A 24,838-nucleotide genomic window follows, 5' to 3' on the forward strand; every position below is an offset into this window, starting at 1 on the left:
ACAACTCTCTTCCATCGCATCCAACAGATTCTACTAAGTTAAATTACCTGTTATTATTAATGCCACCGAAGAGAGTTTCCAAACTTGTGTACTGCATCTACTTACCATTTCTTGTACTAGCATATTGCTTTCAAATGAACAGTGATTAACTTAAAGTATTGATTGAGCTTGATTGCATTAAGTCTGACTGAAGGCCAGCGTGCACCGGCAGTTGCTCTTCTCTCTGTCTGCCCACGATCTTTGCAGCCGTCGCTGCCGTTCAGCTCCTCCTCTTTTGGGTATCCGGAAATTAACAATCCCGTGATGTCAGGGGAGCGTTAGCACAGAAGTGGAATCACTAGAGTCCCGTTCTCGATTAAAACTCAGTCACTGTTAGCTAACTGTTTGCCTTCGTTGTCGTCTGTAAGCATGAAGTTACCGGAGACGACTTCTGTCGGGGGATGTCTCTTTACGCACGGGCTTTAAGGATGAAGCCAAACGGGATGCCATTCAGTTAGCTACTCTGGACTCCTGATTATGTGCCACAGAAGCTAGCAGGCTAGTTAATACGCTGTGGCAGAGTATTTACGAGCAGCTGCGCGGTGTGAAACGGTAAAATATGGCGCGGTTGGTGTTGGAGCAGCTGTCAGATTTCGGGGACTTTTCTGACGGTAAAGAGCTGACAGAGATCCTCAGTCTGAATAACAGCGAGCAGATAAACACTGTTCGCCTGAGCCCAGATGGACGTCACATCCATGTCATCCTCCGCAAGCCTAAGGTCAGTCTTGTGACTTTTGACAAGTATGAACGACCCCAGCTGGCCCTAAACCTGACGAAACTGGATTTGTATGTAACCGTGCCCATCGTGGATATTATCTATCTGGAGCATCGTGGTAGCAGCAGTGGTGCAGCAGTTGTGGCAGTGGTTTATGAAAATGGAAAAGCTGAGTTTTGGAAATTCCAGGAGTGCAAGACTGGCTGGCATCTCCTGCAAACATCACAGTTGTGCAACAGTCCAAGGGCCATAGTGGTGTCGGTCTGTGCTTGCTCTAATCTTATCATATGGTGTGAGGAACGGCCACCGTCAGAAAGCTCCCCTGCCCTCAGCGCCACGAGGAATAAATTAAGATACTGTGTTTGCAGACGTGACTTTGAGGTGAAAGAGACTGCTGTCAACTTAGGAGGGGTGAAAATCGCCCTCCACAATAATCCTGACTTTGCTGTGATCAGCTCTGGGGAATACGTGCACCTTCTTCCTGACTTGAAGGCGAAGCCGCTGCTGAACATCTCCAAATTCTTCCTCTCCTGGTCCCCTCGCCATGACACCTTCACAGTCAGCACCACATGTAAAAACACCCCCCTAAAAAAGCTGTCAGCTAAAGAGGCTGACTTTATGACACTGGTAATCGATTGTTTAGGATATTTATCTCCTCTTGAACCTCCTGACATCTACAGCATCTCTCCCACAGCCTGTGGAGGCCTGCTCCTGCTGCTCAGCACAGGCTGGCTCTGTCTCCTGCAAAAAGACGGGGTCCTGCGGCAGGTATACAAACTAGAAGACAACTGTTTGGTAGATTACAGCATTCGAACCAGCCTGTGTATATATGAGGACACCCTTGCACTACTTATGGGCCAAAACCTGCATCTGATAGATTTGAACTGTGGCAGAGAGCTGGAAAAGATTGTATTGAAGAGTGAAGGATTATTATATGCAAACAGGGCGGACACATGTACACCTCACCTGCTCTCAGAAACTGGACTCTTTGTAGTGGTGAGCAGGGAGATGGACTCCAGAGACTTCAACTTCAGAACAAAGCCTCCTGGTTCCAGCGCAGTGGAGAATATTGATCCTGGAGCCCTTCTGGTAGAAGCTGTCTTTGAAGAGGCCTGTAAATACTACCAGCAGAGAAGCCTGAGCAGCACCCCACTCACTGTGGACTCACTGAAGAAAGGGGGGAGATTCCAGGCTCCCATCTCTTTAGCCTCCATCCTCTTCAGCTACCTCAGCACAGGGTTGAAGCAAAAAGGAGTACAGCTGTTCCAAAATGGAGGAGGTGGATGTATCGCAGGGCAAGACAAGCTAATGGGTTCTCTTGAGGCCGAGCTCAAGGCTCTGGTTTCGCTGGAGGAGCTGAAGGGGAGTTTAGTGAAGGGAAGTGTTAAAGAGGTGGAGGCGCTGTGTGAGAGTTTAGTTGAGATGGAAGTATTGAGGCTGCTGTCATGTTCTGAGCTGGATAAAGAGGCTCTGCTGTACCTCAACTCCATCTTCAGCATCTTTCCCCGACAGGCGTGGAATGCGGCGCACGCTGCTCTGCAGCTACACTACAACGGTGAGGGATTGCTCTCCAGCAAGGCCCCCCCAGATGTGTGGAAAACTGTCCTCAGTGCTGGTCTGACATCCAGCCCCATAGCCTCCCTCTCATTCACCAACGGGGGACCAAAACACAATCACAGCCTTAAAGGAGATTACTTCACTAACTGCAAAGCCAAATCTACAAGCACCTCCTCAGCTGCCTTGCCTGTGTTTGAGCTCCTCTGCCGGTCGGTTTTTAACTTCCAGCCCAGCTGGCTGCCCAGGTTCCTCGAGCTCGCCCAGAAGCAGCAAGGCTCGACAGGGCTGGGCCTGAGCCTGGCGTCATCTTGGAGCTTTTCTAGCGGGAAAGGGGATTGCACAGAAGGCAACGTGCCACTCTATAAGCGAGCACTGTTCCTCTTGTCCAGCTTAAGCCCAGACAGAGACCAGCAACAGGACCTAGAGGTGGAGCTGCTGCTCGTGAGTGGGCGACCTAACGCCATCCTGCAGGCTCTGCGGATCCTCATGAGCAAGCGGCAGTGGGAGCGGGTCACCCAGGTGGCCCACAAGTTCTGTAAACAGAGTCCGCTGCTCAACAAGGAGATATTCACTACTTTGCTGTGTGAGGTGGCCCATCACAGAGACCTGGATCCCTACCTGGACCTGCTGTGGACCCTGTGCCCCGAGGACTTCACTGTCACCACTATTTTGAACTTGGTTCTGAGAAACCTCCCCTCTCCCCGCACTTCATCACACTACTCTTCTTTCCCCATGTCCAATTCAACCTCTTCTACTCCTGCTCCTTTCACAGACCCCCACAGCAGCCAGTTGACTGTCGGGCTGTTGAAACCCCTGCTGAGAAAAGTGCTGCAGAGGGAGACCAAGCCTAGCCAGCGCTATGTGGACATCCTCCAGTCACCATTATTCCCCCCTCCAGCATTGCCTCGCCAGCCCACTGATCAGGCCAGCGCTGTCACAGACCCCAGTGCAGACTCAGCTGTGTGTAACAACTATCCCCCACCTCTTCTTGCAGAAACGCCTGAACAGCAGTCCTGCACACAAACAACTATTTAAAGGGCAAGGGTGGCGCTACCTGCTAACCCAGTCTGATTTACATAGAAGTGAACAAACACAAAATGGAGAACAAAACCTATTTTATAAAACATTCAATGCATAATCTGACCAAAGTGTGAATCGGAGTGATGACAATCATATTAAAACAGAACGTCAGTATGTAACACATGCTATCAGTGTAATGCATGTAGTATAATATATGATTGTATTTTTAAACAGTTGAATTATGACTACTAGAAACCATTAAATGACTACTGAAGATCCTACCAGTGTAAATACTGCAGGTAATTTTAAATCTTTAAATAGGGATGCACAGATCAGGTCTTTGTATCTTATACCATTAACTGACACAAATAGCTGGATCACGCATGTGCAGCAAAGAGGTAAACTATTCATTTCAGATCTGTGTATTTCTCTGCTTATTTTTATATGCGTGTACATTTCGCTGTAAGTTTATTGCAGTTTTCGGTGAATGTTAACTTTTTTTTTTTTCTTCATGTATTATTTCAAGAACAGAGGTATTTCTTTGTTGCATTTTGCTTTACGAGGTTAGAAATGCAGTTTTTAAGTCAAGCCTGGTGTTGCTTTACATATAAGACAATGATTCCTGGTCTTTTCCGCAATACAGCTCAGCTTAATAATTTAGCATTGTCGTCTTATTCCTACTTGGTACCTGCAGATGAAGAAAGAAAGAAAAGTCAGATCAGTGCATCCATAGTCTTAATGTGTATATTCTGTATCTACAGTGTTATTTATCCTTTGAGCCTTAACTGCACATCAGTGAGAACAATCTTGCATTGCAAAACTTTAACCTGTATAGGAATACCATCAAAAATTGGTGGCGTTAACACAATATTCTAACTGCTCAGCCAAACAGAGCCACTTACTCCTGAGCCAAAGTGGCATCTGCCTGCGTCTGTATGCTCCAGCCTTATTTTTTGAAGTTCTGCTCTCAGCAATTAAGTTAAGATACTGTATCTGTGATGTAGGCTTATCTGAATGTGGATGTTCTTGTATTTTATCGGAACAGCAAAAAAAAAAACTAACTCCTGGTGCTGGGTTTTATATAAAAGTGTTGCCTTTTTAAATAGATCGTGGTTAATTATAGCTGATGTAGCTTCCTTTTACGTGCTGGAGCGCATTCGTGCAGCAAGCCTGAATTCAGACAAGCTGACCTTTTGTGTTTGAATGTTGGTAGAGGAGGGAAGAAAGAAGGAGATCAGGATTTCTTTTTACCGGCTTTTGGTTTCACATTTAACACATTTGTGCCAATGTTTCTGTTTGGTTTTAAGTGACTCAAATAGACGGTGTAACCTGTCCATTTTCCATTCCTGTCATCCTTTTTTTTTTTTTTTTTTTTTTTTCTTTTTTCTCTCCAGACTCCATCTTGTCTGCTCTGCTTCCACTCAGCCGACATTCCAGAGTTCCCAGTAAAAGTGACTCACAGTTCAACTTTAAATTCAATTTTAGCTTTAATTCTGTTAAAATTCGAGGGTGTGCGGGACAGATTGTGACTCACGCAGGCACCCTGCTGCTTGCATAAGGTCATGTATGTCCTCCTTTATGAAACCCAGTGAGAGTAATGTTATTAGAGATGATAGGCCCTGTGTCTTATTGCCACTGCTGGTTATGCTCTGTTACCAGCTGCACTTTTATATCACACCAGTCAGTATTGGTTGTGCTTTTGAAATGCCTTATTTTTTTTTTTTTCTGCTTAAGCGCTGTAAACAAGGGTATATTTGTGTTCCTGTTGTGTTTAATGCTTTCTGTTGGAGCAGTCTATTAAGCTTGTTAATAATCAAAGTAAGTCTGTCCATAATATTTCAGCCTTCTGCATATTTATTTTGTAGCAATCTTTGGAAGACTGCTAAGTCAGACGTGTCTTAGGAGTTCAGTGACAATCAGACTCTGAAAGGCTGCAGAACAACCCGAGTGCCTTTAGCAGTGCTGCTTTAAATTTACAGGGTAGTGTCATTTTTCTACTGTGTTCTCCGCCTCACTCGTATTCTGAAGCAATGCGTACTTTTAAACTTCAATCAGTTCTCGGTGTGGTATGGTAACAATTCCCGACTCCTAACAACTCCCCTGATTTCTTACTCAAGTTCATTAAATCATTTGACAGTCACTCCAGGCTCTGTACACTCAACAAACGTGCTACAAGTGCACACAACTGATCACACTGGTGCATTGCTGTTTAACAGACATGTTTTGGCCCATCTGAGATTCACTGGGAACTCCCTGCCTTCCCCACGCAGGCCATTGAGCCTAGCGTCATGACTGTTGGCAAATAAAAACTCTTCCTGCATTCGCCTGACAGTTTCACATCCACATGGTAACTTTGTGTACTTTAGGTATTGCTCACTTTTAGGCAGTATTTGTTAAAGAATGTGTAAGTATTTATGAACAGATCCTGTATGCTATTAAACTGAGGATAAAACATGCGTTTGCTGTCCAGAGTTTTATGTATAACTTCCTGCTAATTAGTATTTTAATAATAGTTTATTTTAACAGTCTTGAGAGATGTGATTTTTATAATGTGCAGTGTTGTTGAGACAGGTTTTGATTGCATTCTGGTATCTTGTAAAAGCTTTAATTTGTTGTCTTGTTTTAGATTTTATAATACTGTTACAGAGCTCTGTGATGAATATGAAACGGATGGGCAGTGGTCTATAACCATACATGTATCTGTCACATCATTTTAATGTTCCTCGTTCCCACAGATTAAAGTTGTCTTGGTTTGTCCAGATCTGTTAGCATATTCATTTTACCTTCATGCAGAACTAAGTCAACATGCCAGATAGTCTTGTGAGCTTGTGAGAATCAAGCTGTCTTGCAAGTTAGCTGCACAACAAACAATTGAAATGTCAAGGCCAGTATGCCCTTTCTCTTTTTTAAACTCAGCTATTTACAATTTAACCTAACCTGAAAAAAACAGTTATTTGATCATTCATTTGATCCACTGCCCCATTACTGAGTTTCACCATATCCTTTCTCTTCCATGGCAAATCCACTTATGGCTGCACTTGCATATGTGTGTGTGTGTGTGCGATCTACTGGAAGGATTTAGGTGTGTAAATGTGCTCAAATATTTCCACAGTCAAGGCCTGTGAGAGGAATGTCGAGCTGTTAAGCATTCCGCTTCTGAACAGAGACAAACCCTTTACAATGCTCGCAAAAGCAAAGGTAAGACAGAGTGTATGTGTGTCTCTCACAGCAAATAGGTAGTTTCCACATGAGGATGTGAAGGTTAAAAAAAAAAGTGTCAAAGAGGCAGAGGGTAATAGGAGTCAAACCAGAGGGAGGGCGGTGCAGAAACCTGTGTAACATGATAGCTACCATCCTTCAGCCAATTATGTCCTTCCTTCTGTCTTTCTCCTTCACTTACTTTTTTTTCATCTAATTGATTTTCGCTGACTCCGCCATCTCCTATTACAAGGTGCCAGTGCTGTAATGCCATCGATTCACTTGTTCTAATTATAGATGCCATCCTGTAAACTGTAATTCATCTAAACAGATGCTGGCAGGCCCTCCCTGCTGTTCTCTCCTTTGCTTGTCTTTGAACAGCTGACTGTATCCTAGAGAGCAACAAAAATGAATGCAATCATTAGAAGAATGGCTACATTAAAATATATTAAACAGTCCACTGAAAGTTAATCTATCCATCTATTCTCTTCTGCTTATCCTGTTCAGGGTCACAGGAGGGCAGGAGCCTATCCCAGCTGTCATAGGGGGAGAGGCAGGGTACACCCTGTACAGGTCGCCAGCCTGTCGCAGGGTTAATACAGAGAGACAGACAACCATTCAGAGTCACATTCACACCTATCGGCAATTTAGAATCAACAATTAACCTAACTCCGCTAACTGCATGCCTTTGGACTGTGGGAGAAAATTGAAGCACCTGGAGGAAACCCACACAGACATGGGGTGAACATGCAAACTCCACACAGAAAGCCCTGGGCCAGGGTGGATTTGTTGTTCTACCTGTGAAGCAGCAGTACTAACCACCATGCCACTGTGCTGCCCTGAAAGTTGTTAATCAGAGATTAAAATACTAATATATGCTTTTTTTTTCAGATCATAAAACTGAGCCATTCACAGGTGAATTTTCTCGTACATAGCAGAATTCATGGTTCCATCAATTATGGCAAATTGTCCAGGTCCTGAAACCAAGAAGCAGCCCCAGACATCACACTACCACCCCATGTCTGACTGTTAGTATGATGATCTTTTTATGAAATGCTGTTTATGAAATGCAGGACTCAAACCTTCCACAAAGTTTAGCTTTTGTCTCGTCAGTACACAGAATAGTTTACCAAAGGTCTCTGGGATCATCAAGATGTTTTTTGGTAAATGTAAGATGAGCCTTTGTGTTCCTTTTGGTCAGCAGTCGTTTTCAACTGCGAACTTTGCCATGGATGCCATTTTTGCCGAGTCTCTTTCTTATTGTTGAATCATGAACTCGGATCTTAACTGAGGCAAGTGAGGCCTGCAGTTCTTTAGATGTTCTGGGTTCTTTTGTGACCTCCAGGATGATCCATTGATGCACTCTTGGAGTAATTTTGGTCGGCCGGCCACTCCTGGAAAGTTCACCACCGTTCCAAGTTTTCTCCATTTGTGGATAATGGCTCTCACTGTGGTTCACTGGAGTCCCAAAGCCTTAAAAACAGCTTTGTAACATTTTCCACACTCATAGATGTCAGTGACTTTGTCTTAATATCATGACATGATGTGTTTGTCGTTGTGACAAATATGCCAAAAAAAAAAGAAAATCAGGAAGAGGACAAATCCTTATTCACAGCACTGTAGGTCTGAGCCTTGACATTATTCTCATCTCATTTCCCATGTGGCCTTTAGCAGAGCAAAGTTATACTTTAGAGTGTAACTGCTTTATTTTAGGACAGTAATGCTTCCTGTTGTTTTGTGTTACTTCACTGCAGTCACAGTTTCTCTCCTCTAAGCCTCAGTCCAGGTGCAAAACAACTTCCTGTGTTTAAAAAAAGTCCCAAGTCCTCAATCGAGCAGTTTCATACCACCTTCAAATGAAAGTTAAACCTTAATATTTTAGTTTTCAACCAATTAAAAATAGTTTCAATATGCCCTGTGTCACATGAGTGAGGAGATATCTGCTTGAATGGCCTTTTCAAAAAAAAAAAAAAAAAAAAAAGACCATAATCATGATCACAAGACACACTAGTCATCCACCATAAGAATTCACAATGCTAATCAAGGGGTCTGTGTAATCTGTGTTTGTGAACAGAGTTCAGAGAGTCAGACAGTTGACTGTGTAATCTCAGTGACTGAGCTCAGTGATTCAGCTGCAACATAAAGACCAATAAAAACAGCTTTCAGAAATATTCACAACCCTTTAATCACATTTGAGCAGAACAGTGTAAAGTGCTACGTAGCAAAAGATGAAACAGTATTAGTGATGGGAAATCCGGCTCTTTTCAGAGAGCCGGCTCTGTAGTCTCGTCTCTCGAAGAAGAGCTGGCTCTTTCAGCTCCCAAATGGCTACTTAGATTTTAATTTTTTTTTAAAAAGTGTAAAATGAATTACTAATGTAAAAACATACATTGGGCCTATATCAAACATTTCTTTATATATTCAACATATAATAGAGTGCTCCAAATACAAATTATAAAACAAAAGATTGGAAATCAGAAAAAACAAGGGCCTTTGAGGAGTTGATCCTGTTTCTCCTGCCTGATGACCTGCCATGTTTTGTTCTTCTAATTACACTGAGGGGTGAACAATTCGTATACAGTATACCTATGTAGGTTGTTTCTGCAGCCTGCTGATATTAAATTTTAAATTTGCAGTCTACACTCTATCAGAATAATCCTTTAACGCCAGGCGATCGCTGATGAATCGCGGGTTTCCTGACCTTACAAAGCGCGAACAGCTGATTAAGACATAGTGTCTCACCGCAGAGTCAGCTGGTCCAAAGAACTTGATCAGCTGGCTTTTCACCTTAACTCCGCGACCATTCGTGCTATCGAAAAAAATTCAAACGGTTCCTGAAAGCTCAAAAATTACACTTCACAGTCATGTAGTGGTATGGTATTTGTGACCGGAAGTCTGCAAACGCCGGCACTTTTGAAGTACATCTCGTTCGACATGTTTGGAGGTATAAGGTTAAAATGTTTCCAGTCTTTGCTACGCTTTCCGTTGTTGTGCCAAAAAGTGATCGTCTGCCAGAAAGTGATTTTTGATGTTTCTATGTGCTTTTATGTGTAATGTATTTGCTCATATTGGTGAATAGAGTGTAGTCGATAGGATTTATGAAGGGCTTAGATATAAAATGAAGAAATGACCTGTTTTTCAAGTATGTTTATGACTCTGCATTATTGCACGTACATTATAATAAATCCAGTCATCTTTGGTCACTTAAAATATCTTTATAGAGTGTAATGTCATATTTGTTCTGATTTCTGCTGCCCTCTTGGCCACATATCTCTTTAAAAATCTGACCAATTGCAGTTTTTACCCTGATAAATAAAGAATATATAAAAGTCGCTGCCAAAAACTGATTGCAGCTTCTACCTTGTGACAGAAATTTTGTTTCTTACTCAAAATGACTTGATATCATTCACGAGAGATATGTTTGACATATTTTTCACAGATTATAGGTCAGCAAGTCATTTACAACAGTTTAAATATGGACAATCACTTTCTGGCAATCACTTTCTGGCAGACGATCACTTTTTGGCACAACACCGGATCGTTCGCGACCGACCCATCACTAAACAGTATAGATTACAAAAATAATCAACCAATCAGTCACAACGGTCAAAAATAAGTGCACAGCAACCTATCGGTGAATAATTGTAACAGAAACCGATGCAAGTTTTACAGGGACAAAAGCTGCATCTTCCAAAGTGTACTTATTTATTGATTCCTGATTTTAATTTCCAACATTAATGCAAATATAATCAAGAATTCAGTTTGAAATCGTTAGACAAACAGTGCAGTTGCATTCTTTGAGAAAACTACGCACAGCATTTATGCAAATATATAAATGAAAATCACACAATATATCAGCAGCTCTGTTCACACATGGGATGTATATAAAATATTTATAAAAACCTGAGAAACGTGTAAAACTATAAATGAAATACGGGACTCTGAATTTATTTTTTTTAAAGACGTCCCTTCAGTTTCCCTTTTGTCCTGAGTCACGTTAAGAAGCGGTTCGTCACCTATGAAGCATTATTGTACGTACCCTATAGTGAAAACTGGATCTTTGAAAGTGTGGAACCTTTTTCAGTCTGAGTGACAATATGCCACATCTGTGCAGGAGTGCATGTGTTTCAATATTGTTAAGCTTTTGTGTCTTCAGTGCTTTAAAGCATCTTCTCAGGGCTGCTTCATCTGTGCTCGCGGGATGTGGTTCATCATTATGTGGTTTCTGGAAAGAGACACGAACAGCGGTCAAAGTCAAAGACACACAACCGCTGTCAAATTGATCTGTCGTGTCGTTTTAGCTGGCGCATTGTTGTAGCTTTTTTGTGCTGCTTACTCATAGGAATCCGATTCCTTCATTCGTCTGTAGTACTTGGCCAGCTTGATTGTAAAGATGATGCTGGGGATGAAGAAAATTATGCACCAGCCCAGACTGAACCAGAACGCATTCTGGAGAGAGAACAGATTACTAAAGACCATTTCTCTAACTAGCCGCTACTCTCCGGGGCATCTTTTGTCAAAATTAAATCAGTTAGGTGGATCTACCAACATATGATCCTCACCAGAGATTCCACCATGTGTGTGCAGAGGATGACGCCGGCAGAGTCTAAAGCTCCTGCCACAGCCCCGCAGCGGCCCACCTGCTGCGTGATCTGAGGAAAGATCACACACAGCTTAATACCAGTAGAAAAAGTAAGCTCAGGCATTTATTTCAGCAAGTGCAGACAAAGATTTGAATGGACTTTACTGTGAAATTAGCCCAGTCAGCGTAAGCAGTGACGTAACGCAGCTGACAGTCCAAAAACCTTCTGCTTTCCTAGGGTTGAGAGAGGGGGGAAAACAATGGGGTGAATTCCACACATTTTCTCCCTTCTTTACACTGGTAGGTCATGAGGAATCAGTGGAATGCCAAACCATCTCAGCAAATGAAATCCTTGCAAAATCCTCTGAAGCGGACCATATATAACCTCAGCAGCATTACAATTTGACATGTGTATACAGTGTATTTCATACCCAGAGTCAGTTTAAAGTGCTTAACATAATACATGAAATAATTAAAGGTTAAGTCTGGTGATACTCCGCATATGTCTTATTACTGTATTATTTTACAAATAACATGGGCACTGATTTACAGCCAGCCTTGGATGTGGATGTGTGGCTGTGGAATTAACAAGCACATTGCTTCCACTACAAGCAGCACATCAATAATACAGTAAGTAAGCCACTGCACCTCCCCCTTGCTCCCAATAGCTAAATAGCTGACCGACCACATGCGGCACTTTTTCTTCCAACTCATGTGACTCGTGCCTCTACTCACAGTCTTTACAATCTCTGTTGAATTTGTGTTGAGAAAGTCTTGTGCTGTTTTCATGTTGTTCAGCACCTCCCCTGCTGTACCCTGAAAGAGCCAGAAAAGAAAGGGTGAGCCCCAGGAAAAGAAGAAGAAGGAGGAGGAGGAGGAGAATGATCTCTGTTTTTGACAGCTCCAGGTGTACTCACACTGATTCTTTTTGCAGTGGTTTGAAGGCTCCAGATTGTTGAATTCACATTTTTCTACAGGAAGAATCAGTGGATTTCTTTTTTAAATTCAGATAACCAACAAATAAAAAGGATGAAACAACTCCCAGAATAAAGAGATCAGGATAGACACCAGGAAAGTTAGAGCTTACCAGCTGTGGCTTGATATTTGTATCTATGTCAGCCTGGATCTTCCTCAGATCATCAGACTCCTTTCTGAGTTGTTGTGCAATATCAGGAGACTAGAAACAGGCCGGTAGTTGGTTGGTTAGCACATAAAATAAACTCACAATGGTTTGTAGTGGAGTAAAGAATAAAAAAGTCTAAAAGGTTGCACTCACTTGCGAATTAGCTAAACTATCAAGGTTATCCGCTGTTGTATTCAGATTGATGCTGGAAATGGTGTTTAGCTGAGAGAGAGATAAGTAATAAGTGCCGGATCACATCTGCATGTTACAGCTGCACACGTTTAAAGGCAGCTGATCTACGCAAAAAAACCTACCTGCTGCATGATAGCAGTGGAGTCAAAATCTTTAGCTTTGGTGGAGATGTTTGCCAGTTGCTTTTGACTTTCGGGGCTCATAAGTGTGACCAAAGCCAGGTTGATATTTGTGTTGTCAAAGTCCTGTTGGATCTGCTTTGTGTACTATGGGTGACCAGGAAGGAAGTGAGAGAAGAAAACAAATGTTGTATTTGATCGTTTTGATCTGGTCAGTGTAAGAAACCAGTCTGGTACGTTTAAGTCACATAGGGTTGTTTAGTTTAGTTTGAAAGGGTAAGAGGAGGCTCACTTTGGACACATTTAGCAGATCTCCAAGGTTTATGATCTCAGACAAGTGGAGTGTTGTCCACAGAGGCTGGTTGTTTTCACAGGATCTGTTAAAAAAAGAAAAAAAAAATAGCATGAAGTGTAACTTATTTAGTATAGTTCCTAATCAGAATTAAAGTTTTATAGACACACAGGACAAATAATCCAAACCCAGAGGCAGAAATATTTTAATTTCTTTTCCTGGATCGGCAGCTATGTTTCTGGCACCAGGCTAAATGTGCAGTACTGCCATTATTTTTTGGACAAAGATGTTTTTTGGGGGGTTTTTTTGCCTCTGTATGCCGCTACTGTGGATTTTAAATCAAACAATCAATATGTGATTGAATTTCAGACTTTCAGCTTTAATTTGAAGGTTTTTACAAAAAAAAAAATTGTGCATTTACAGTTTTATAAATTATGTCCATTTTAATACATAGTTTCCCATTTTCAGTTGTAGTGGTACTGTGACTTGTTTAGAACACATTCAGTAACATTAGTGTCACTGACTCAATATAATGAGGCTCTTTCTTGTTCTGTAATTTAATAGTAAAAATGTCAGTTTCAGCTGAGGTTTTCAAATCTCATTCTGGCCTGGTGATAATAAAAGAAGCCTTATTATTATTATTATTGAAAATTTTTGTTCATTTATCCGTACATCCCAAAGTTTTTCTTAAGGTCCACAGTTTGCAGCTTTTACTGACTCTATGGAAATCTATGAAAAAATAACCTATTGAGTTTAAACAATCTCACATTAGCATACCTATAGATCTCAGAGATACTGATGTTGGTTTTCAGTCCCAAAGATTGGCCAATTTGCAACTCTGGAATTAAGCCCTGAGTATCAATTAACTGTGGACAGAAGAGAGAGAAAAAAATCAACAGGATAAGTGGTTGCCATCTCAGTGTTCGTGTATGTGCAGGTACATGTGTGACTGTATATCACTACCTGCAGCAGCTGGCCATTGCTCCAGGGTCGACAGACCAGTGTGTAAACGTTTCCACCCACCAAGAATAGCACCAGGACTGCGATCATGAACAACCAGGAAAAGAGGAAGCTGAAACCGGCACCCCTGCAAACGCATCCAGGTCAAAGAAGAAGCAGGTTGGTGAACCTATTTAATGTTTTCCTTCTGGGGGTGTAACCAACATTCAAACCCAATACTCACATCATGAGAAAGATGCCTCCACAGTCTGCTGTAGAAGAGCGCTTCGCAGGGTCTCCTTTTGGTTTCAGACCCAGAGGGCCCAGGATCAAACCCAGAATATTGCACACCACCACCAGGAGGACCACACAGCACACAGTCACACACACACACCATCTGAAGAAGTAGGCACATGTGATGACTGTATTGTGGGTATTTCTGCCATCAATTGTGCCAGTTTGCATTTCCAAGGCTCTTACCTGATATACTCTGCTTTCTTGAGCTCTGGCAAGAAACTGTCGATTGCTGTTTGTGCACTCTTCAATGTCACAGACACATCGCTCAGAGCCGATAAAGAGAGGCCGTTGGTGACCTGGGAGCTGATCTGTGTTTTTATGTTATTCAGCTGGTTGATGCTGCCTAATAAAAACACTCAAGCTCAGAAACATCCACACAAACACATACTGCACATCTGTTTAGAAAATGAAGTCAGTTCAGGAAGGTTGTGACAACATCTGCAGCATTTACTTACTTTCAACCACATTCTTGGTTTTGTTGGTCACGCTCACGGGGATGCTGTTGAAATAGTCCTCCGCCTGAATTATTATGTAAATAGTTTATTTAAATATATTTTTGATATTTCTCCATTATATTAAAAAAATGTCTTTCTTTCAGTGGAAAAGTAGCTTTGTTGCTGTTAGTCACAGATCTCATGTAACACACATTTAATACACTTTACGTCAAAGCCTGAGGGTGAACATTACAGTCTCAGTGAAGTCGGAATCCATTCTTTATATTTAATGGCATCATCTTATATACATATATATATATATACACATATATACATATATATATATATATATATATATATATATATATATATATATATATATATATATATATATATATATATATATATATATATATATATATGTATATACAGTGGCTTGCAAAAGTATTCAGCCCCTTTTCTCTGAGTGCAACCAATTGCATTCAGAAGTTGCCTGATGACTGCTAATGACTAAAAAGAGTCCACCTGTGTGTAATCTAATCCATTTACAGCTGCTCTGTGATGGCCTCAGAGATTGGTTAAGAGAATATTGGGGAGTAAACAGCATCATGAAGTCCAAAGAACACACCAGACAGGTCAGGAATAAGGTTGTGGAGAAGTTTAAAGCAGGCTTAGGCTATAAAAAGATTTCCCAAGCTCTGAACATCTCACGGAGCACTGTTCAATCCATTATCCGGAAATGGAAAGAGTATGGCACAACTGTAAACCTACCAAGACAAGGCCGTCCACCTAAACTTACAGGATGAACAAGGAGAGCACTGATCAGAGATGCAGCCAAGAGACCCATGATGACTCTGGACCAAAATAATCAAGCTGAGCTGTGCAGAGATCCACAGCTCAGGTGGCGGAATCTGTCCACAGGACAACTATTAGTCGTGCACTGCACAAATGTGGTCTTTATGGAAGAATGGCAAGAAGAAAGCCATTGTTAAAAGAAAAGCATAAAAAGTCCCATTTGCAGTTTGCCAGAAGCCATGTTGGGGACACAGCAAACATGTGGAACAAGGTGCTTTGATCAGATGAGTCCAAAATTGAACATTTTGGCCAAAATGCAAAACACTATATATATGTATGTATATATGTTTTTAGTTTGTTTGTTTTTTTTATCTTGTAACTGCACTTTTCCAATTTTGTTCAATTTGTTGTTATTTGTCTTTAAGTCTTGTCTTTTGTTGTGTGAAAAGTAACTCAGGTGAACTGAACACAGCAGCAAAGCTTTGGGAATCATGAGTTCCAGAGTTCAGCGCTGACCTCATACCATCGTATGTGAAGGGCCTTTTATCCTGTTTCACCATTTCAAGATTCCCCCATGATCCTTCAAAGACCAGCAAGTGCCTGTTTCTGTGAGAACCCAGGCAAATATGCTGGGAACACTGATACTTCTCATGACAGTGTCAAGGTCCCCCCTGAACCGTCTCCACTGTCCCATAAAAAGTACCCACAGACATGGCACATACAGTTTCAGTGTTTCAAGAGTCCCTAAATCCACCAGTTCCTTTCATTTGACCCACACTGGAGGATCAAAAATCCATCTAATAGATATGGGTCAAATTTGACCCCGAGCAACCTAAATGTTCAAAAGTTTGTAGCACCTGTACAACAGTATAAAAATTTTAAATAGATGTCATCATATTGCAGGCTAAAATAATGACACTTAAGGCATGTAACAGTACATAAGGGTGAATCTGTCCTCTTGGGCTCTTCCAATAAGATGACAAATTTCTTTCTGCAGATGTTGCTCACCTTATTGACTTGGGATTGGAGATTAGCTCGCATGGCTTCATCCACTGCAGACTGAAAATCATTCAAGCCGCCAGTCTATAGAGAACAACGAGACAACAAACCAGGCAACCTGTGTTATCAGCAACCACATATCAACGTCAAAGTAACACAAGGTGGCAGCAAACTGCAGCAAAACAAAAGGGTTTTTTTTTTTTATCTCAAATGAGAGAACAGTCTATATGAGTCAGGTAGAAAAGTGCACCACACTGTCTCAGCCAGCATCAAACAGTGTTTGCTTAAATGGTTCTTCCTGGTTGTTCCTGATAATAAAACCCACAGTCAGGGCTTCTTTGTTTGTAAAACAGTAATGGTTGACTCATCTTTTGTACCAGTGATATTCAGGACCTTCTTGTTTTATTTGACTTTGTCATCAAGCTATTTGAAGAACCAATTCATCTATTCAAAAAGAAACACAAAAGCAAGAATGACCAATCATGGTCTATACTTACATTAATAGTGGTATCCACTGTTAGAGTCTGTAGCATTTGAAGATGCATGGAACACCCAGTGCAGTTTGGATTGGATAAAGTCTGATTGATGCGACTTTTCACAGAGGCAACGTTGGCCTGGACGCGGTCTGCGCTGGACTGCAGCTGGTCCAAAGACGAGTTTAATTTCTTCAGTTGAAAGCTGGTGTTTACAATATCTGCACATGTGAATCAAATAGACAAATATTACTCTGCGTGTACGTTTATTAACTAGGTATGATATTCATCTATGACGTTTTTCCCACTACCTTCCTTTGAATATTAAGCATAAGAAGCTGAAATGAATGGGAAATTCTCATAAGAACCGAGACAATGAACAACAGCAACATTTGTTCAGGAAGATATTACCCAACCACGTCTTTCAATCCTCTACTAAGCCTGCTCTCTGTGACCTTTGGAGTGGACGTCCTCTGGTAAGAAGTGTGTCAATATATGATTCAGCCAAAATTTACCTTTGCTCCCCATGGAGCAAAGGTAAATCCTTAAAAAAACACAATACTCTAGCCTGGCAGATTAATATACTAAGATTAAGTAGCTAATAAATAAACATATCAAGGGCCCCTTTATCTTGTTTAAATCCACTGCCTCCAAGTTGATGTCCTGGAAATGTTTTTAACAGGAAGAGTCTGATTAAAAATGAGCCGCTGAGAACAGGAATTTCCACAGCTTAGGTTTCAGCTTTCCAGGACAACCTCTCACCACTGTTGCTTGTTGAAAACTACAATGGAGATTTTTTTTTTTTTTTTGATGCTATCAATGAACTACAAAGGTTTCTAACACAGAAGACACAAATCTGACTGTAGAACTCTCCAGACACTATTATACTCTAATAACAGTGTGACAAATATAATTATTTACTAGTTTTGCGGCTTTTAAAGTGTCAGCAGATGCCCAACATTAAAGAGTCCATGTGAAGGGTAGGAGTAGTACAGTGTGTGCTTTTAACCTGTAGCCTCTGAGTCTAAAAAGTGATGCCAATGGAGCCAATGAGGAAGTGCTTTAAGTCAGAATTCTGATGGGCAGTGCTTCTGGCTTTGAAAGGAAGTCAAATTGTATAAAAGGTTAAGAGAAAACCACTCAATTTCCCTATTTCTAGTAAAGTCTCATATAACTCTCGTATAATAGCTGATATTTTTGTGTGTTTTATCCCATTTAGAGTTGATGGGACAGATTTTTTTTTTTAAAAGAGGCAGGGTATGCTTTTGGGTGTGGTCACATCTGCTTTAAAACGACAGCCTGTAAACCAATGCTGCACTGTACTCTTTGGATGTGTCTGTTTGTTTTTCTTATGTTCTTTTTGTAATTAAGTAACTAAAAAGTTTTTAAAAATCTGTAAAGGTTGCAAAAAAAATAGTACATTAAAGAAGACATGGTGAAAGACATTTACAGTAAATTATATGCTTGCCTTGTGAGGAGGAACTAGCCTGGGGTATGCAAATCTAACAGATATGCGCACAAGCCTTTACACGATCACACTGATACAGGACAGAGCATGCAGGTAGATCATACCTTGATCCAGAAGTTTAACTGAGTACAACGCTCTTTGCAGGGTTTCATTGAACTGCCTCTGGATCATTGATCCCAGCTGATTTCCAATATCTAAAACATAAAGAAGAATCCATTTTAAAATGGTTAAACATGTGGCCAGGGTGTAAAACACATTGCAACAGTGAGTTTGAACAATAGCTGTTCCTCTGTCGTTACAGTATTAGTTCCTTCTTCTTACTTTGTAGGTTGTTGGTAACCTGCCCCACGGTTTTGTAGCTGCCATTCACAACATACGTAACTTGCTGGAAACAGAGTAAAAACACAACAGTTTCAAAGCATGTAGATAACATATTGGGTAAAATACAGCAAACAAAGATTACACGAGCTAATCACACATAGCAGTTTTGTGAGGAAAGACCAACGAACAGCCCCCTTGTTCTTCCAACCTTTCCCATCTCTCTTGCTTGAGATAAGTATATTGACACTGTGGAATACAGAGCTGGTGTTTATTCAGTGGACTGACTTCAAAATTGATGTCTGTTTGCATCTCACACAAAATCTGCAGACTGATTGCGCTTAATGTGAATAATCCTTAACAGGAACTAACAAGAGTATTTATGGTTTCAACATTCAAACTTTTAAAGAATAAAGGTCAAGAGCATTTAGTCAAACAGTACCAATAAATGCTGCCAAACTGAAGTCATGGACAATTTGACCTCTGTATATTTTCATATTTTGGTAAGAAATTTTCTCTTGCCTCAGGCACAGCGGTGATAAAGGTCTGGATGTTTTGAATACTTTTATTCAGCCCCATTGGACTTCTGTCCACGCTCATGTCAAGGTCTTCGTTACTTTTGAACATGCAGATGTTCCCAGCACTGCAAAACACAAACCGACACGAACACAATTAAATTTGTGTCATAAACATATTGTTGATATGAGAGAGAGATGCAGTGAGCCGTGCACATTCAAGCTGTCTGCTAATTTCAGATAACACATCATCATTATGCTGGTCAAAACCTCCCAAGAGCAGCCTACACACACTCACAGGATAATGATCGTGGTGGCGAACGCACACCAGTAGAGCGTTCTCCTGCGGCAGTGAATGGAGGATGTCTGCTTCTGGTACAGCTTCCCACCACAGTTGCCACAGCAGCGACAGCAGGCCAGGAACAAACCAATTATGGGCATCAGAACGATGTACAGAATCCCGATGGCTATACACACCAGGAATCCCACCTCACTCACCAGGAGCTGAACACGTAACACACCCACACACACACACACACACACACACACACACACACACACACACACACACACAAATGACATGTATTAGAGTTAAGATGTCACAAATACCAATTTCAAAGTCAGGATGGCAGAACAGCAGCAGATCTTTGTGGTCAGGTGTGATGTCAAACATGATGTGAAACATCACTAAACTGCAGTTCTGCTTTACTGTGGTGGCAGTCCATAATCAGAGTGGGTGAAAGAGCTTTGGTACATTGAGTGCACAGGGACAAAACACAAAGCAATGCTTTGAAAGAGTCTCAGAAAACCATGAGAGCTCTAATGAGGGTTTGTTCTTTTTTATTATTATTAACACAAAGTTCCCATATACAATATAACATGTAAAAATCATGTACATTCACTTACTTCTTTGATGAGTGTCTGATCTGACAGCACTTGGCTGGGATTTTTGGTTATATTGACCATCAAACCTGGGAAGAAATGGAGGAGAAACTTTTATTTTCTTTTGTCCTAGTCATCCATGTAATTTGTACAAAGGACTGGCTTAAAGGACAATATGTCCTTTGCTCTTTACAAACATTTCTTCTTTCACCATTGTAAAAATGGAAACCTGACACCTTGCATCTTGTGGTAACCAGGAAGCCAGGACTGCTTTCAGGAAACATTAGATTTTTATACACACACACACACACACACACTTATAATACAAAGCCTTTCTTTTAATATCTCACTAGGTCAAAAGCAGGCACAGGTAACTGTTGTCCAGGTGACTAGATGGCAGCTTGTGATAAATGTTATAAATACTTCAATTTTTGGAATTAATTTGAATTGTTAGCACTTTTATAACCACAGGCTTAATGGTTTGTCATTGAGATAGAACCATATCAAGCTTTTTTATCCTTATCATAAGAGTATATATTTTTAAATGAAGCCCTGTTTGGTCAAACTCTGGCAACCTCAGTTAAGATGGAAAAATCAGAGGTCTCTTTATGTATCACTGAAGTGGTTATTGTTTAAAATTTATCCAGTATTCCATAAACCATATCCAATACTAATACTGACAATCCCTGCTTTTAAATTTAATCTGAACTGGTCAAAGGTTGCTGGGAAGGCTTTTTTATCCATTGTCTTCTTTTCATAAATCAATACTAAATAGGAATTATTACACAGGTTTATGGAGCAATTGGAACAGACAACAGATGTGACACAAGTCTGAACCAGGGTATGGGACCCCTACAAAAAACAGAGCACACAAAGGTTAAATATTGACTCCACAAAATGCAAGAATGGCCATTAACTTATTACTGATTAACCAATTCCATCAACTTATTGTATTGATTCTTTGTATCACAGAGCAGGAGTGCAAGCTAATACTGTCACGCCTTTAATGTGGAGGGAAATTTTTAATCATGCAGAACATGAAAGCCGAAATATTTGATTGTGATTTGAATAGTTCCTGCCTGCTCTGTGTGGTTCTAGCCAGACATCTGGCCATGCAGAACAACGCAGTAAGGGTTACACTGACCTGTAGGAAAGGAGCTGGGCTGCACAGTATAGAGAAAGGACTGGACCAGGGCTGCCATAAAGCCCATATTTGTATTGTTTTGGTCTGTGTCCGAGTACTGAGGCTGGGTAAGGTTCTGTATGGCCGCATCTTCTTTGCAAGCAGTCTGTGACAGGACGGGGTGGGCCAGGCTGAACACCAGCAGCATCACTCCCACTACACCTCTGAATCCTCCAGCACTGCCGTGCCACCTCCAGGCCCACATGTTCTCACATAAACCCATGTTTGCAGGCAAAAGCAGTGGGGAAAGGCGGTTCCACAGAGAACAATCAACTCATGGTGCAAACTCTTTCTCAACGCATCTGAAAAACAACACAATGAAAGTGATTACCATGGTACATCCACACAAGGCAGAACAATTAGAGAAGGAAGAAGAGACTCAGAAACCCACAGACTGAGTCATGCAGAAAAAAAGACAGCATCACAGTTAGAGCCCGGCAATTGGGTGGGGGGGCAGTGCTCACATTTTGCAGAAGAAACACAACAATGGCATTTTGTAAAAGGAAAACTTGAATGTTAAGCCTGATAATATACTCTGATGAGAACAGTGCCCTTTAGACTTCTGTTTTATACTACACCTACATGGGGACTTCCAGTTGTGATGTAAAAGGTGTGCTGACCTTCATAATTACAGGAAAGGTTGCAAAAAATTATATGATTGATGCTTTCACAGAATGGGCCAGAGGTATGTTTATAGTGTAAATACATAAACAAGCTTCGTACTTGTATATGACTCACATACCTGTATCCCCACTGTTTATCCGAAACCACGTTTGTCTTTCATAACAGGAGACAGCAAAATGAGCAAAGAGTTTGTGTGAAACTCATTCACATGCTTCTTCCATTTTCTTGTTCTGTAGTATGTGAGTCCCAGCGGTTCGTTGTGAGTTTCGCAATACTAACCAAACTCACAACATACTGCTGATATTTACTTTACACACTGAGACTCAGCTGGAGACAGCTCATACATGTCCTCCAGATCTAAACATCAGCTGAGGTAAGAATGTGAATGGGAGGGTGAGTAAAGTGAGGTCAAAGTGAAATGAGGAAAAATCAAAAGTAACCAAAACATAAAGGGAAGCAGAAGACTAGAGAGATAATTCAGCTGATGTAATTCAGAAAACGTACCTTTCTTGGCTTGAGAGTTGAATGGATGGTTGCGCTGCTCTACCATCTACCGAATCAGTGAGAAGCCTGTGACTCTACAGTCCCACAAAAGAAATCTGATATGCTCCACACTTGCTGTCAAGTGGACTGTGTGATGACTTGCAGAGAACTGCCACTGAGACATGAGGGGGAGAGAAAATGGATGGAAGGAGGGAGAAAGGGAGGGTCCTAAAGAGCGTAGCACACAGAAACAGGGGAAGGAAGGGGAAGGAGGAGCCATAAAAAGTAAACAAAAAAAGGTTTTACGCAAATAGTGTTCAAATTTGTGGCATGGTTTTACTTACTGGATTGGTGGGAAATACACAATCAAAATAAAACTATATTCAAGAACATGTATTGAAACATGTATTGAAAAGTCATTTTTGATCATCCAGTCACTCCCAAGCGAATCAGTTCACATCTGAAATGTGAACTGCAAGGTGTGGTTTTGATGTACACAGGGACACAGCCCAAATATGCAGGAGAAGATTGAAAGCACACAACTGGGAAGAGAGAGAGAAACAAACTAAAGACTGCCAAGAAATTCTTAAAAATATTTCAACATCCTAGCATATTCTTGGCAGCAGCTGCGAAATGATTGCAACCATTGTCAAAAGCAATGATATACTGTGCAGCTGGTGCAAGTCAAGACGCTGTGTTTTTTGTACAGACTGAACTTAACATGAAACCAAACTTAGCACATTAAGTAAGGAAATTTGTGTTCGGTTGATTGAGGTCTGAAGAATCAAGACATACAATTGGGCCGCTTGGTTACACACTGCTGTGGGATGGCATCCCATTCTTTAACTAGCTATCATCCAATTCAATAAATGACACAAAACAAGAGTCTGTTGCAGAATAATCTGTTTGGCATTGGCAGAGAAGATTTGGCAAGTTTTTCATGGGAGCAGCCCACAGATCAGTTCTGCTGCTCAACCCCCCAAAAGCACTTTCTGTACAAATGTGGCATGTTTTAGGGGGAAATAGACAGGCTTTCAAATTGCCAAGAAGCACTGCTACAACAATATCTGACCATAAAACAAATTTCCTTCCTTTTTGTGCAAAGTTTACTTTCAGAAGAACAACCACACCGGGACAAGAAGGAAGTGCCATTACATACAGGTAGAGTCCCCACTCTGTTACTGTTGATCTTTCTGTATGAGGTCTAGTTTGTGAACCTTATTTACATTTGCAATGTAAATGTAATATGTAAAATGTAATATTTCCCATTCTGACTAACAAAGTGTGTAAAGTGAAAACATTTTGTAAAACAGGAATAAAATTCCCTAATGGAAGCAGAGCTGTCCTGCAGCGTTTCTTATCAGGTAAACAGTCATCAACAGTCATTTGCTGATCACGCATAGGTGATTCACCTTAATCCAAGGTTTTGGGTTATGTGCCACACATAGTGTAGTGCTTTCACTTGGTGATTAGGTTTAATGATTGTGTGCCCTTGAGATAACAACGTATGTCATTTAACTCTCTGTCAAACATGCAAAAGATGCCTGAGTGAGCAACCTAACAAAATAAGTATCTTTCCCTTAAGGCAACACTAGTGTTTCATCCTGTTCATTATGATAGTGCTCATGATCCTTGTGACTTTGTAAACATAGTGATGATTCACTGACTGAAGAACTTTTTGTTAGTTCAGGCTAAAGTGCTACAAAACTGTATTGTACTTTGATAAATGGAATACAAAAATGAACTTGTGTGAATCAATTATCATAGCCAGAATGTAAGTTATTTTGAAAATGATAGATGATATAAATCACTCCAGGAAATGCAGATTGGGTAGTTTGGTATTTATAAATTCATAACATGTGCTGCAGTATCTTGTTCATATTCCAATTCACTCTTTGTCTCAGCCCTTCCACAAATTGCCACCTTATTGTGGTGGAGGGGTTTGTGTCCCATTGATCCCAGGGGCTATGTTGCCCAGGGGCTTTTGCCCCCTGGTGGGGTCTCCCAAGGCAAATTGGTCCTGGGTGAGGGGCCAGACGAAAAGCAATTCAGATGACACTTATGGAAAAAGACCAAGGGAAAGGTTTACCCTGCCAGGGATAGGGTTACCCGAGACCCACCTTGGAGAGAGGCCTGTGGGGGGTGCTCAAGGGAGAGTGCCTGGTTGCCAGGCTTTAGCCAGAGGAAAGATGGGCCTGCCCTCATGTAGGCCCGCCATGCCATAGGGGCCGGTTGCAGTGTGAGCCGGGCCAAGGGCGGAGGCCCTGGTGGCCCAATCCCTGACTATCGAGACTGACTTTTGGGACACTAAACGTCACCTCTCTGGTGAGGAAGGAGCCTGAGCTAATACGTGAGGTTGAGATAAAAGAGAGATAAAAGCTAGATATAGTCAGGTTCGCCTCTACGCACAGCCTGGGCTCTGGAGCCAACCGTCTGGAAAGGGGCTGGACTCTGTTCCAGTCTGGAGTTGCGCTCGGTGAGATATCAGTGGGTATTCCTGTATCCCCTTGGCTTGCTGCCTGTACATCAGAGTTTTCACCGATGGATGAGAGGGTTGTTTCCCTGCACCTTTGGGCCAGGGAACAGGTCCT

The 24,838-nt window shown here is 41.3% G+C and overlaps 2 protein-coding genes across 2 annotated transcripts; one reads left to right on the top strand and one right to left on the bottom strand.

The window, feature by feature from the left end:
- The first annotated feature begins 309 nt into the window (after positions 1 to 309).
- hps6 (HPS6 biogenesis of lysosomal organelles complex 2 subunit 3) lies at positions 310 to 5,999 on the top strand. The gene has a single exon (XM_030747393.1). It carries the CDS (start codon positions 599 to 601, stop codon positions 3,344 to 3,346), a length of 2,748 nt encoding a protein of 915 aa, XP_030603253.1. The 5' UTR covers positions 310 to 598; the 3' UTR covers positions 3,347 to 5,999.
- A 4,003-nt stretch (positions 6,000 to 10,002) lies between these two features.
- Positions 10,003 to 22,458, bottom strand: prom2 (prominin 2). The gene is made up of 24 exons (XM_030748158.1): positions 22,269 to 22,458; positions 21,102 to 21,442; positions 19,982 to 20,046; positions 19,374 to 19,579; positions 19,083 to 19,203; positions 18,564 to 18,627; positions 18,347 to 18,436; positions 16,799 to 16,995; positions 16,311 to 16,385; positions 14,529 to 14,592; positions 14,257 to 14,416; positions 14,021 to 14,173; positions 13,801 to 13,924; positions 13,615 to 13,703; positions 12,838 to 12,922; positions 12,549 to 12,692; positions 12,388 to 12,456; positions 12,199 to 12,288; positions 12,029 to 12,082; positions 11,847 to 11,927; positions 11,277 to 11,345; positions 11,092 to 11,181; positions 10,866 to 10,978; positions 10,003 to 10,754 (listed from the first exon to the last, which is right to left on the bottom strand). The coding sequence occupies exons 2-24, from the start codon at positions 21,361 to 21,363 to the stop codon at positions 10,703 to 10,705; spliced, it is 2,517 nt and encodes an 838-aa protein (XP_030604018.1). The 5' UTR covers positions 21,364 to 21,442; positions 22,269 to 22,458; the 3' UTR covers positions 10,003 to 10,702.
- Between the last annotated feature and the right edge of the window lie 2,380 nt (positions 22,459 to 24,838).

The sequence above is a fragment of the Archocentrus centrarchus genome, chromosome 15 (assembly GCF_007364275.1).
Source record: "Archocentrus centrarchus isolate MPI-CPG fArcCen1 chromosome 15, fArcCen1, whole genome shotgun sequence".
Taxonomy (NCBI): domain Eukaryota; kingdom Metazoa; phylum Chordata; class Actinopteri; order Cichliformes; family Cichlidae; genus Archocentrus; species Archocentrus centrarchus.

Coding starts and splice junctions, on each gene's coding strand:
- hps6 (XM_030747393.1), top strand. CDS start 599: ATGGCGCGGTTGGTGTTGGAGCAGCTGTCAGATTTCGGGGACTTTTCT.
- prom2 (XM_030748158.1), bottom strand. CDS start 21,363: ATGGGTTTATGTGAGAACATGTGGGCCTGGAGGTGGCACGGCAGTGCT. Junction 14,417..14,528: donor AACCAAGAATGTGGTTGAAA/GTAAGTAAATGC, acceptor TGTTTTTATTAG/GCAGCATCAACCAGCTGAAT. Junction 10,979..11,091: donor CACACATGGTGGAATCTCTG/GTGAGGATCATA, acceptor TTCTCTCTCCAG/AATGCGTTCTGGTTCAGTCT.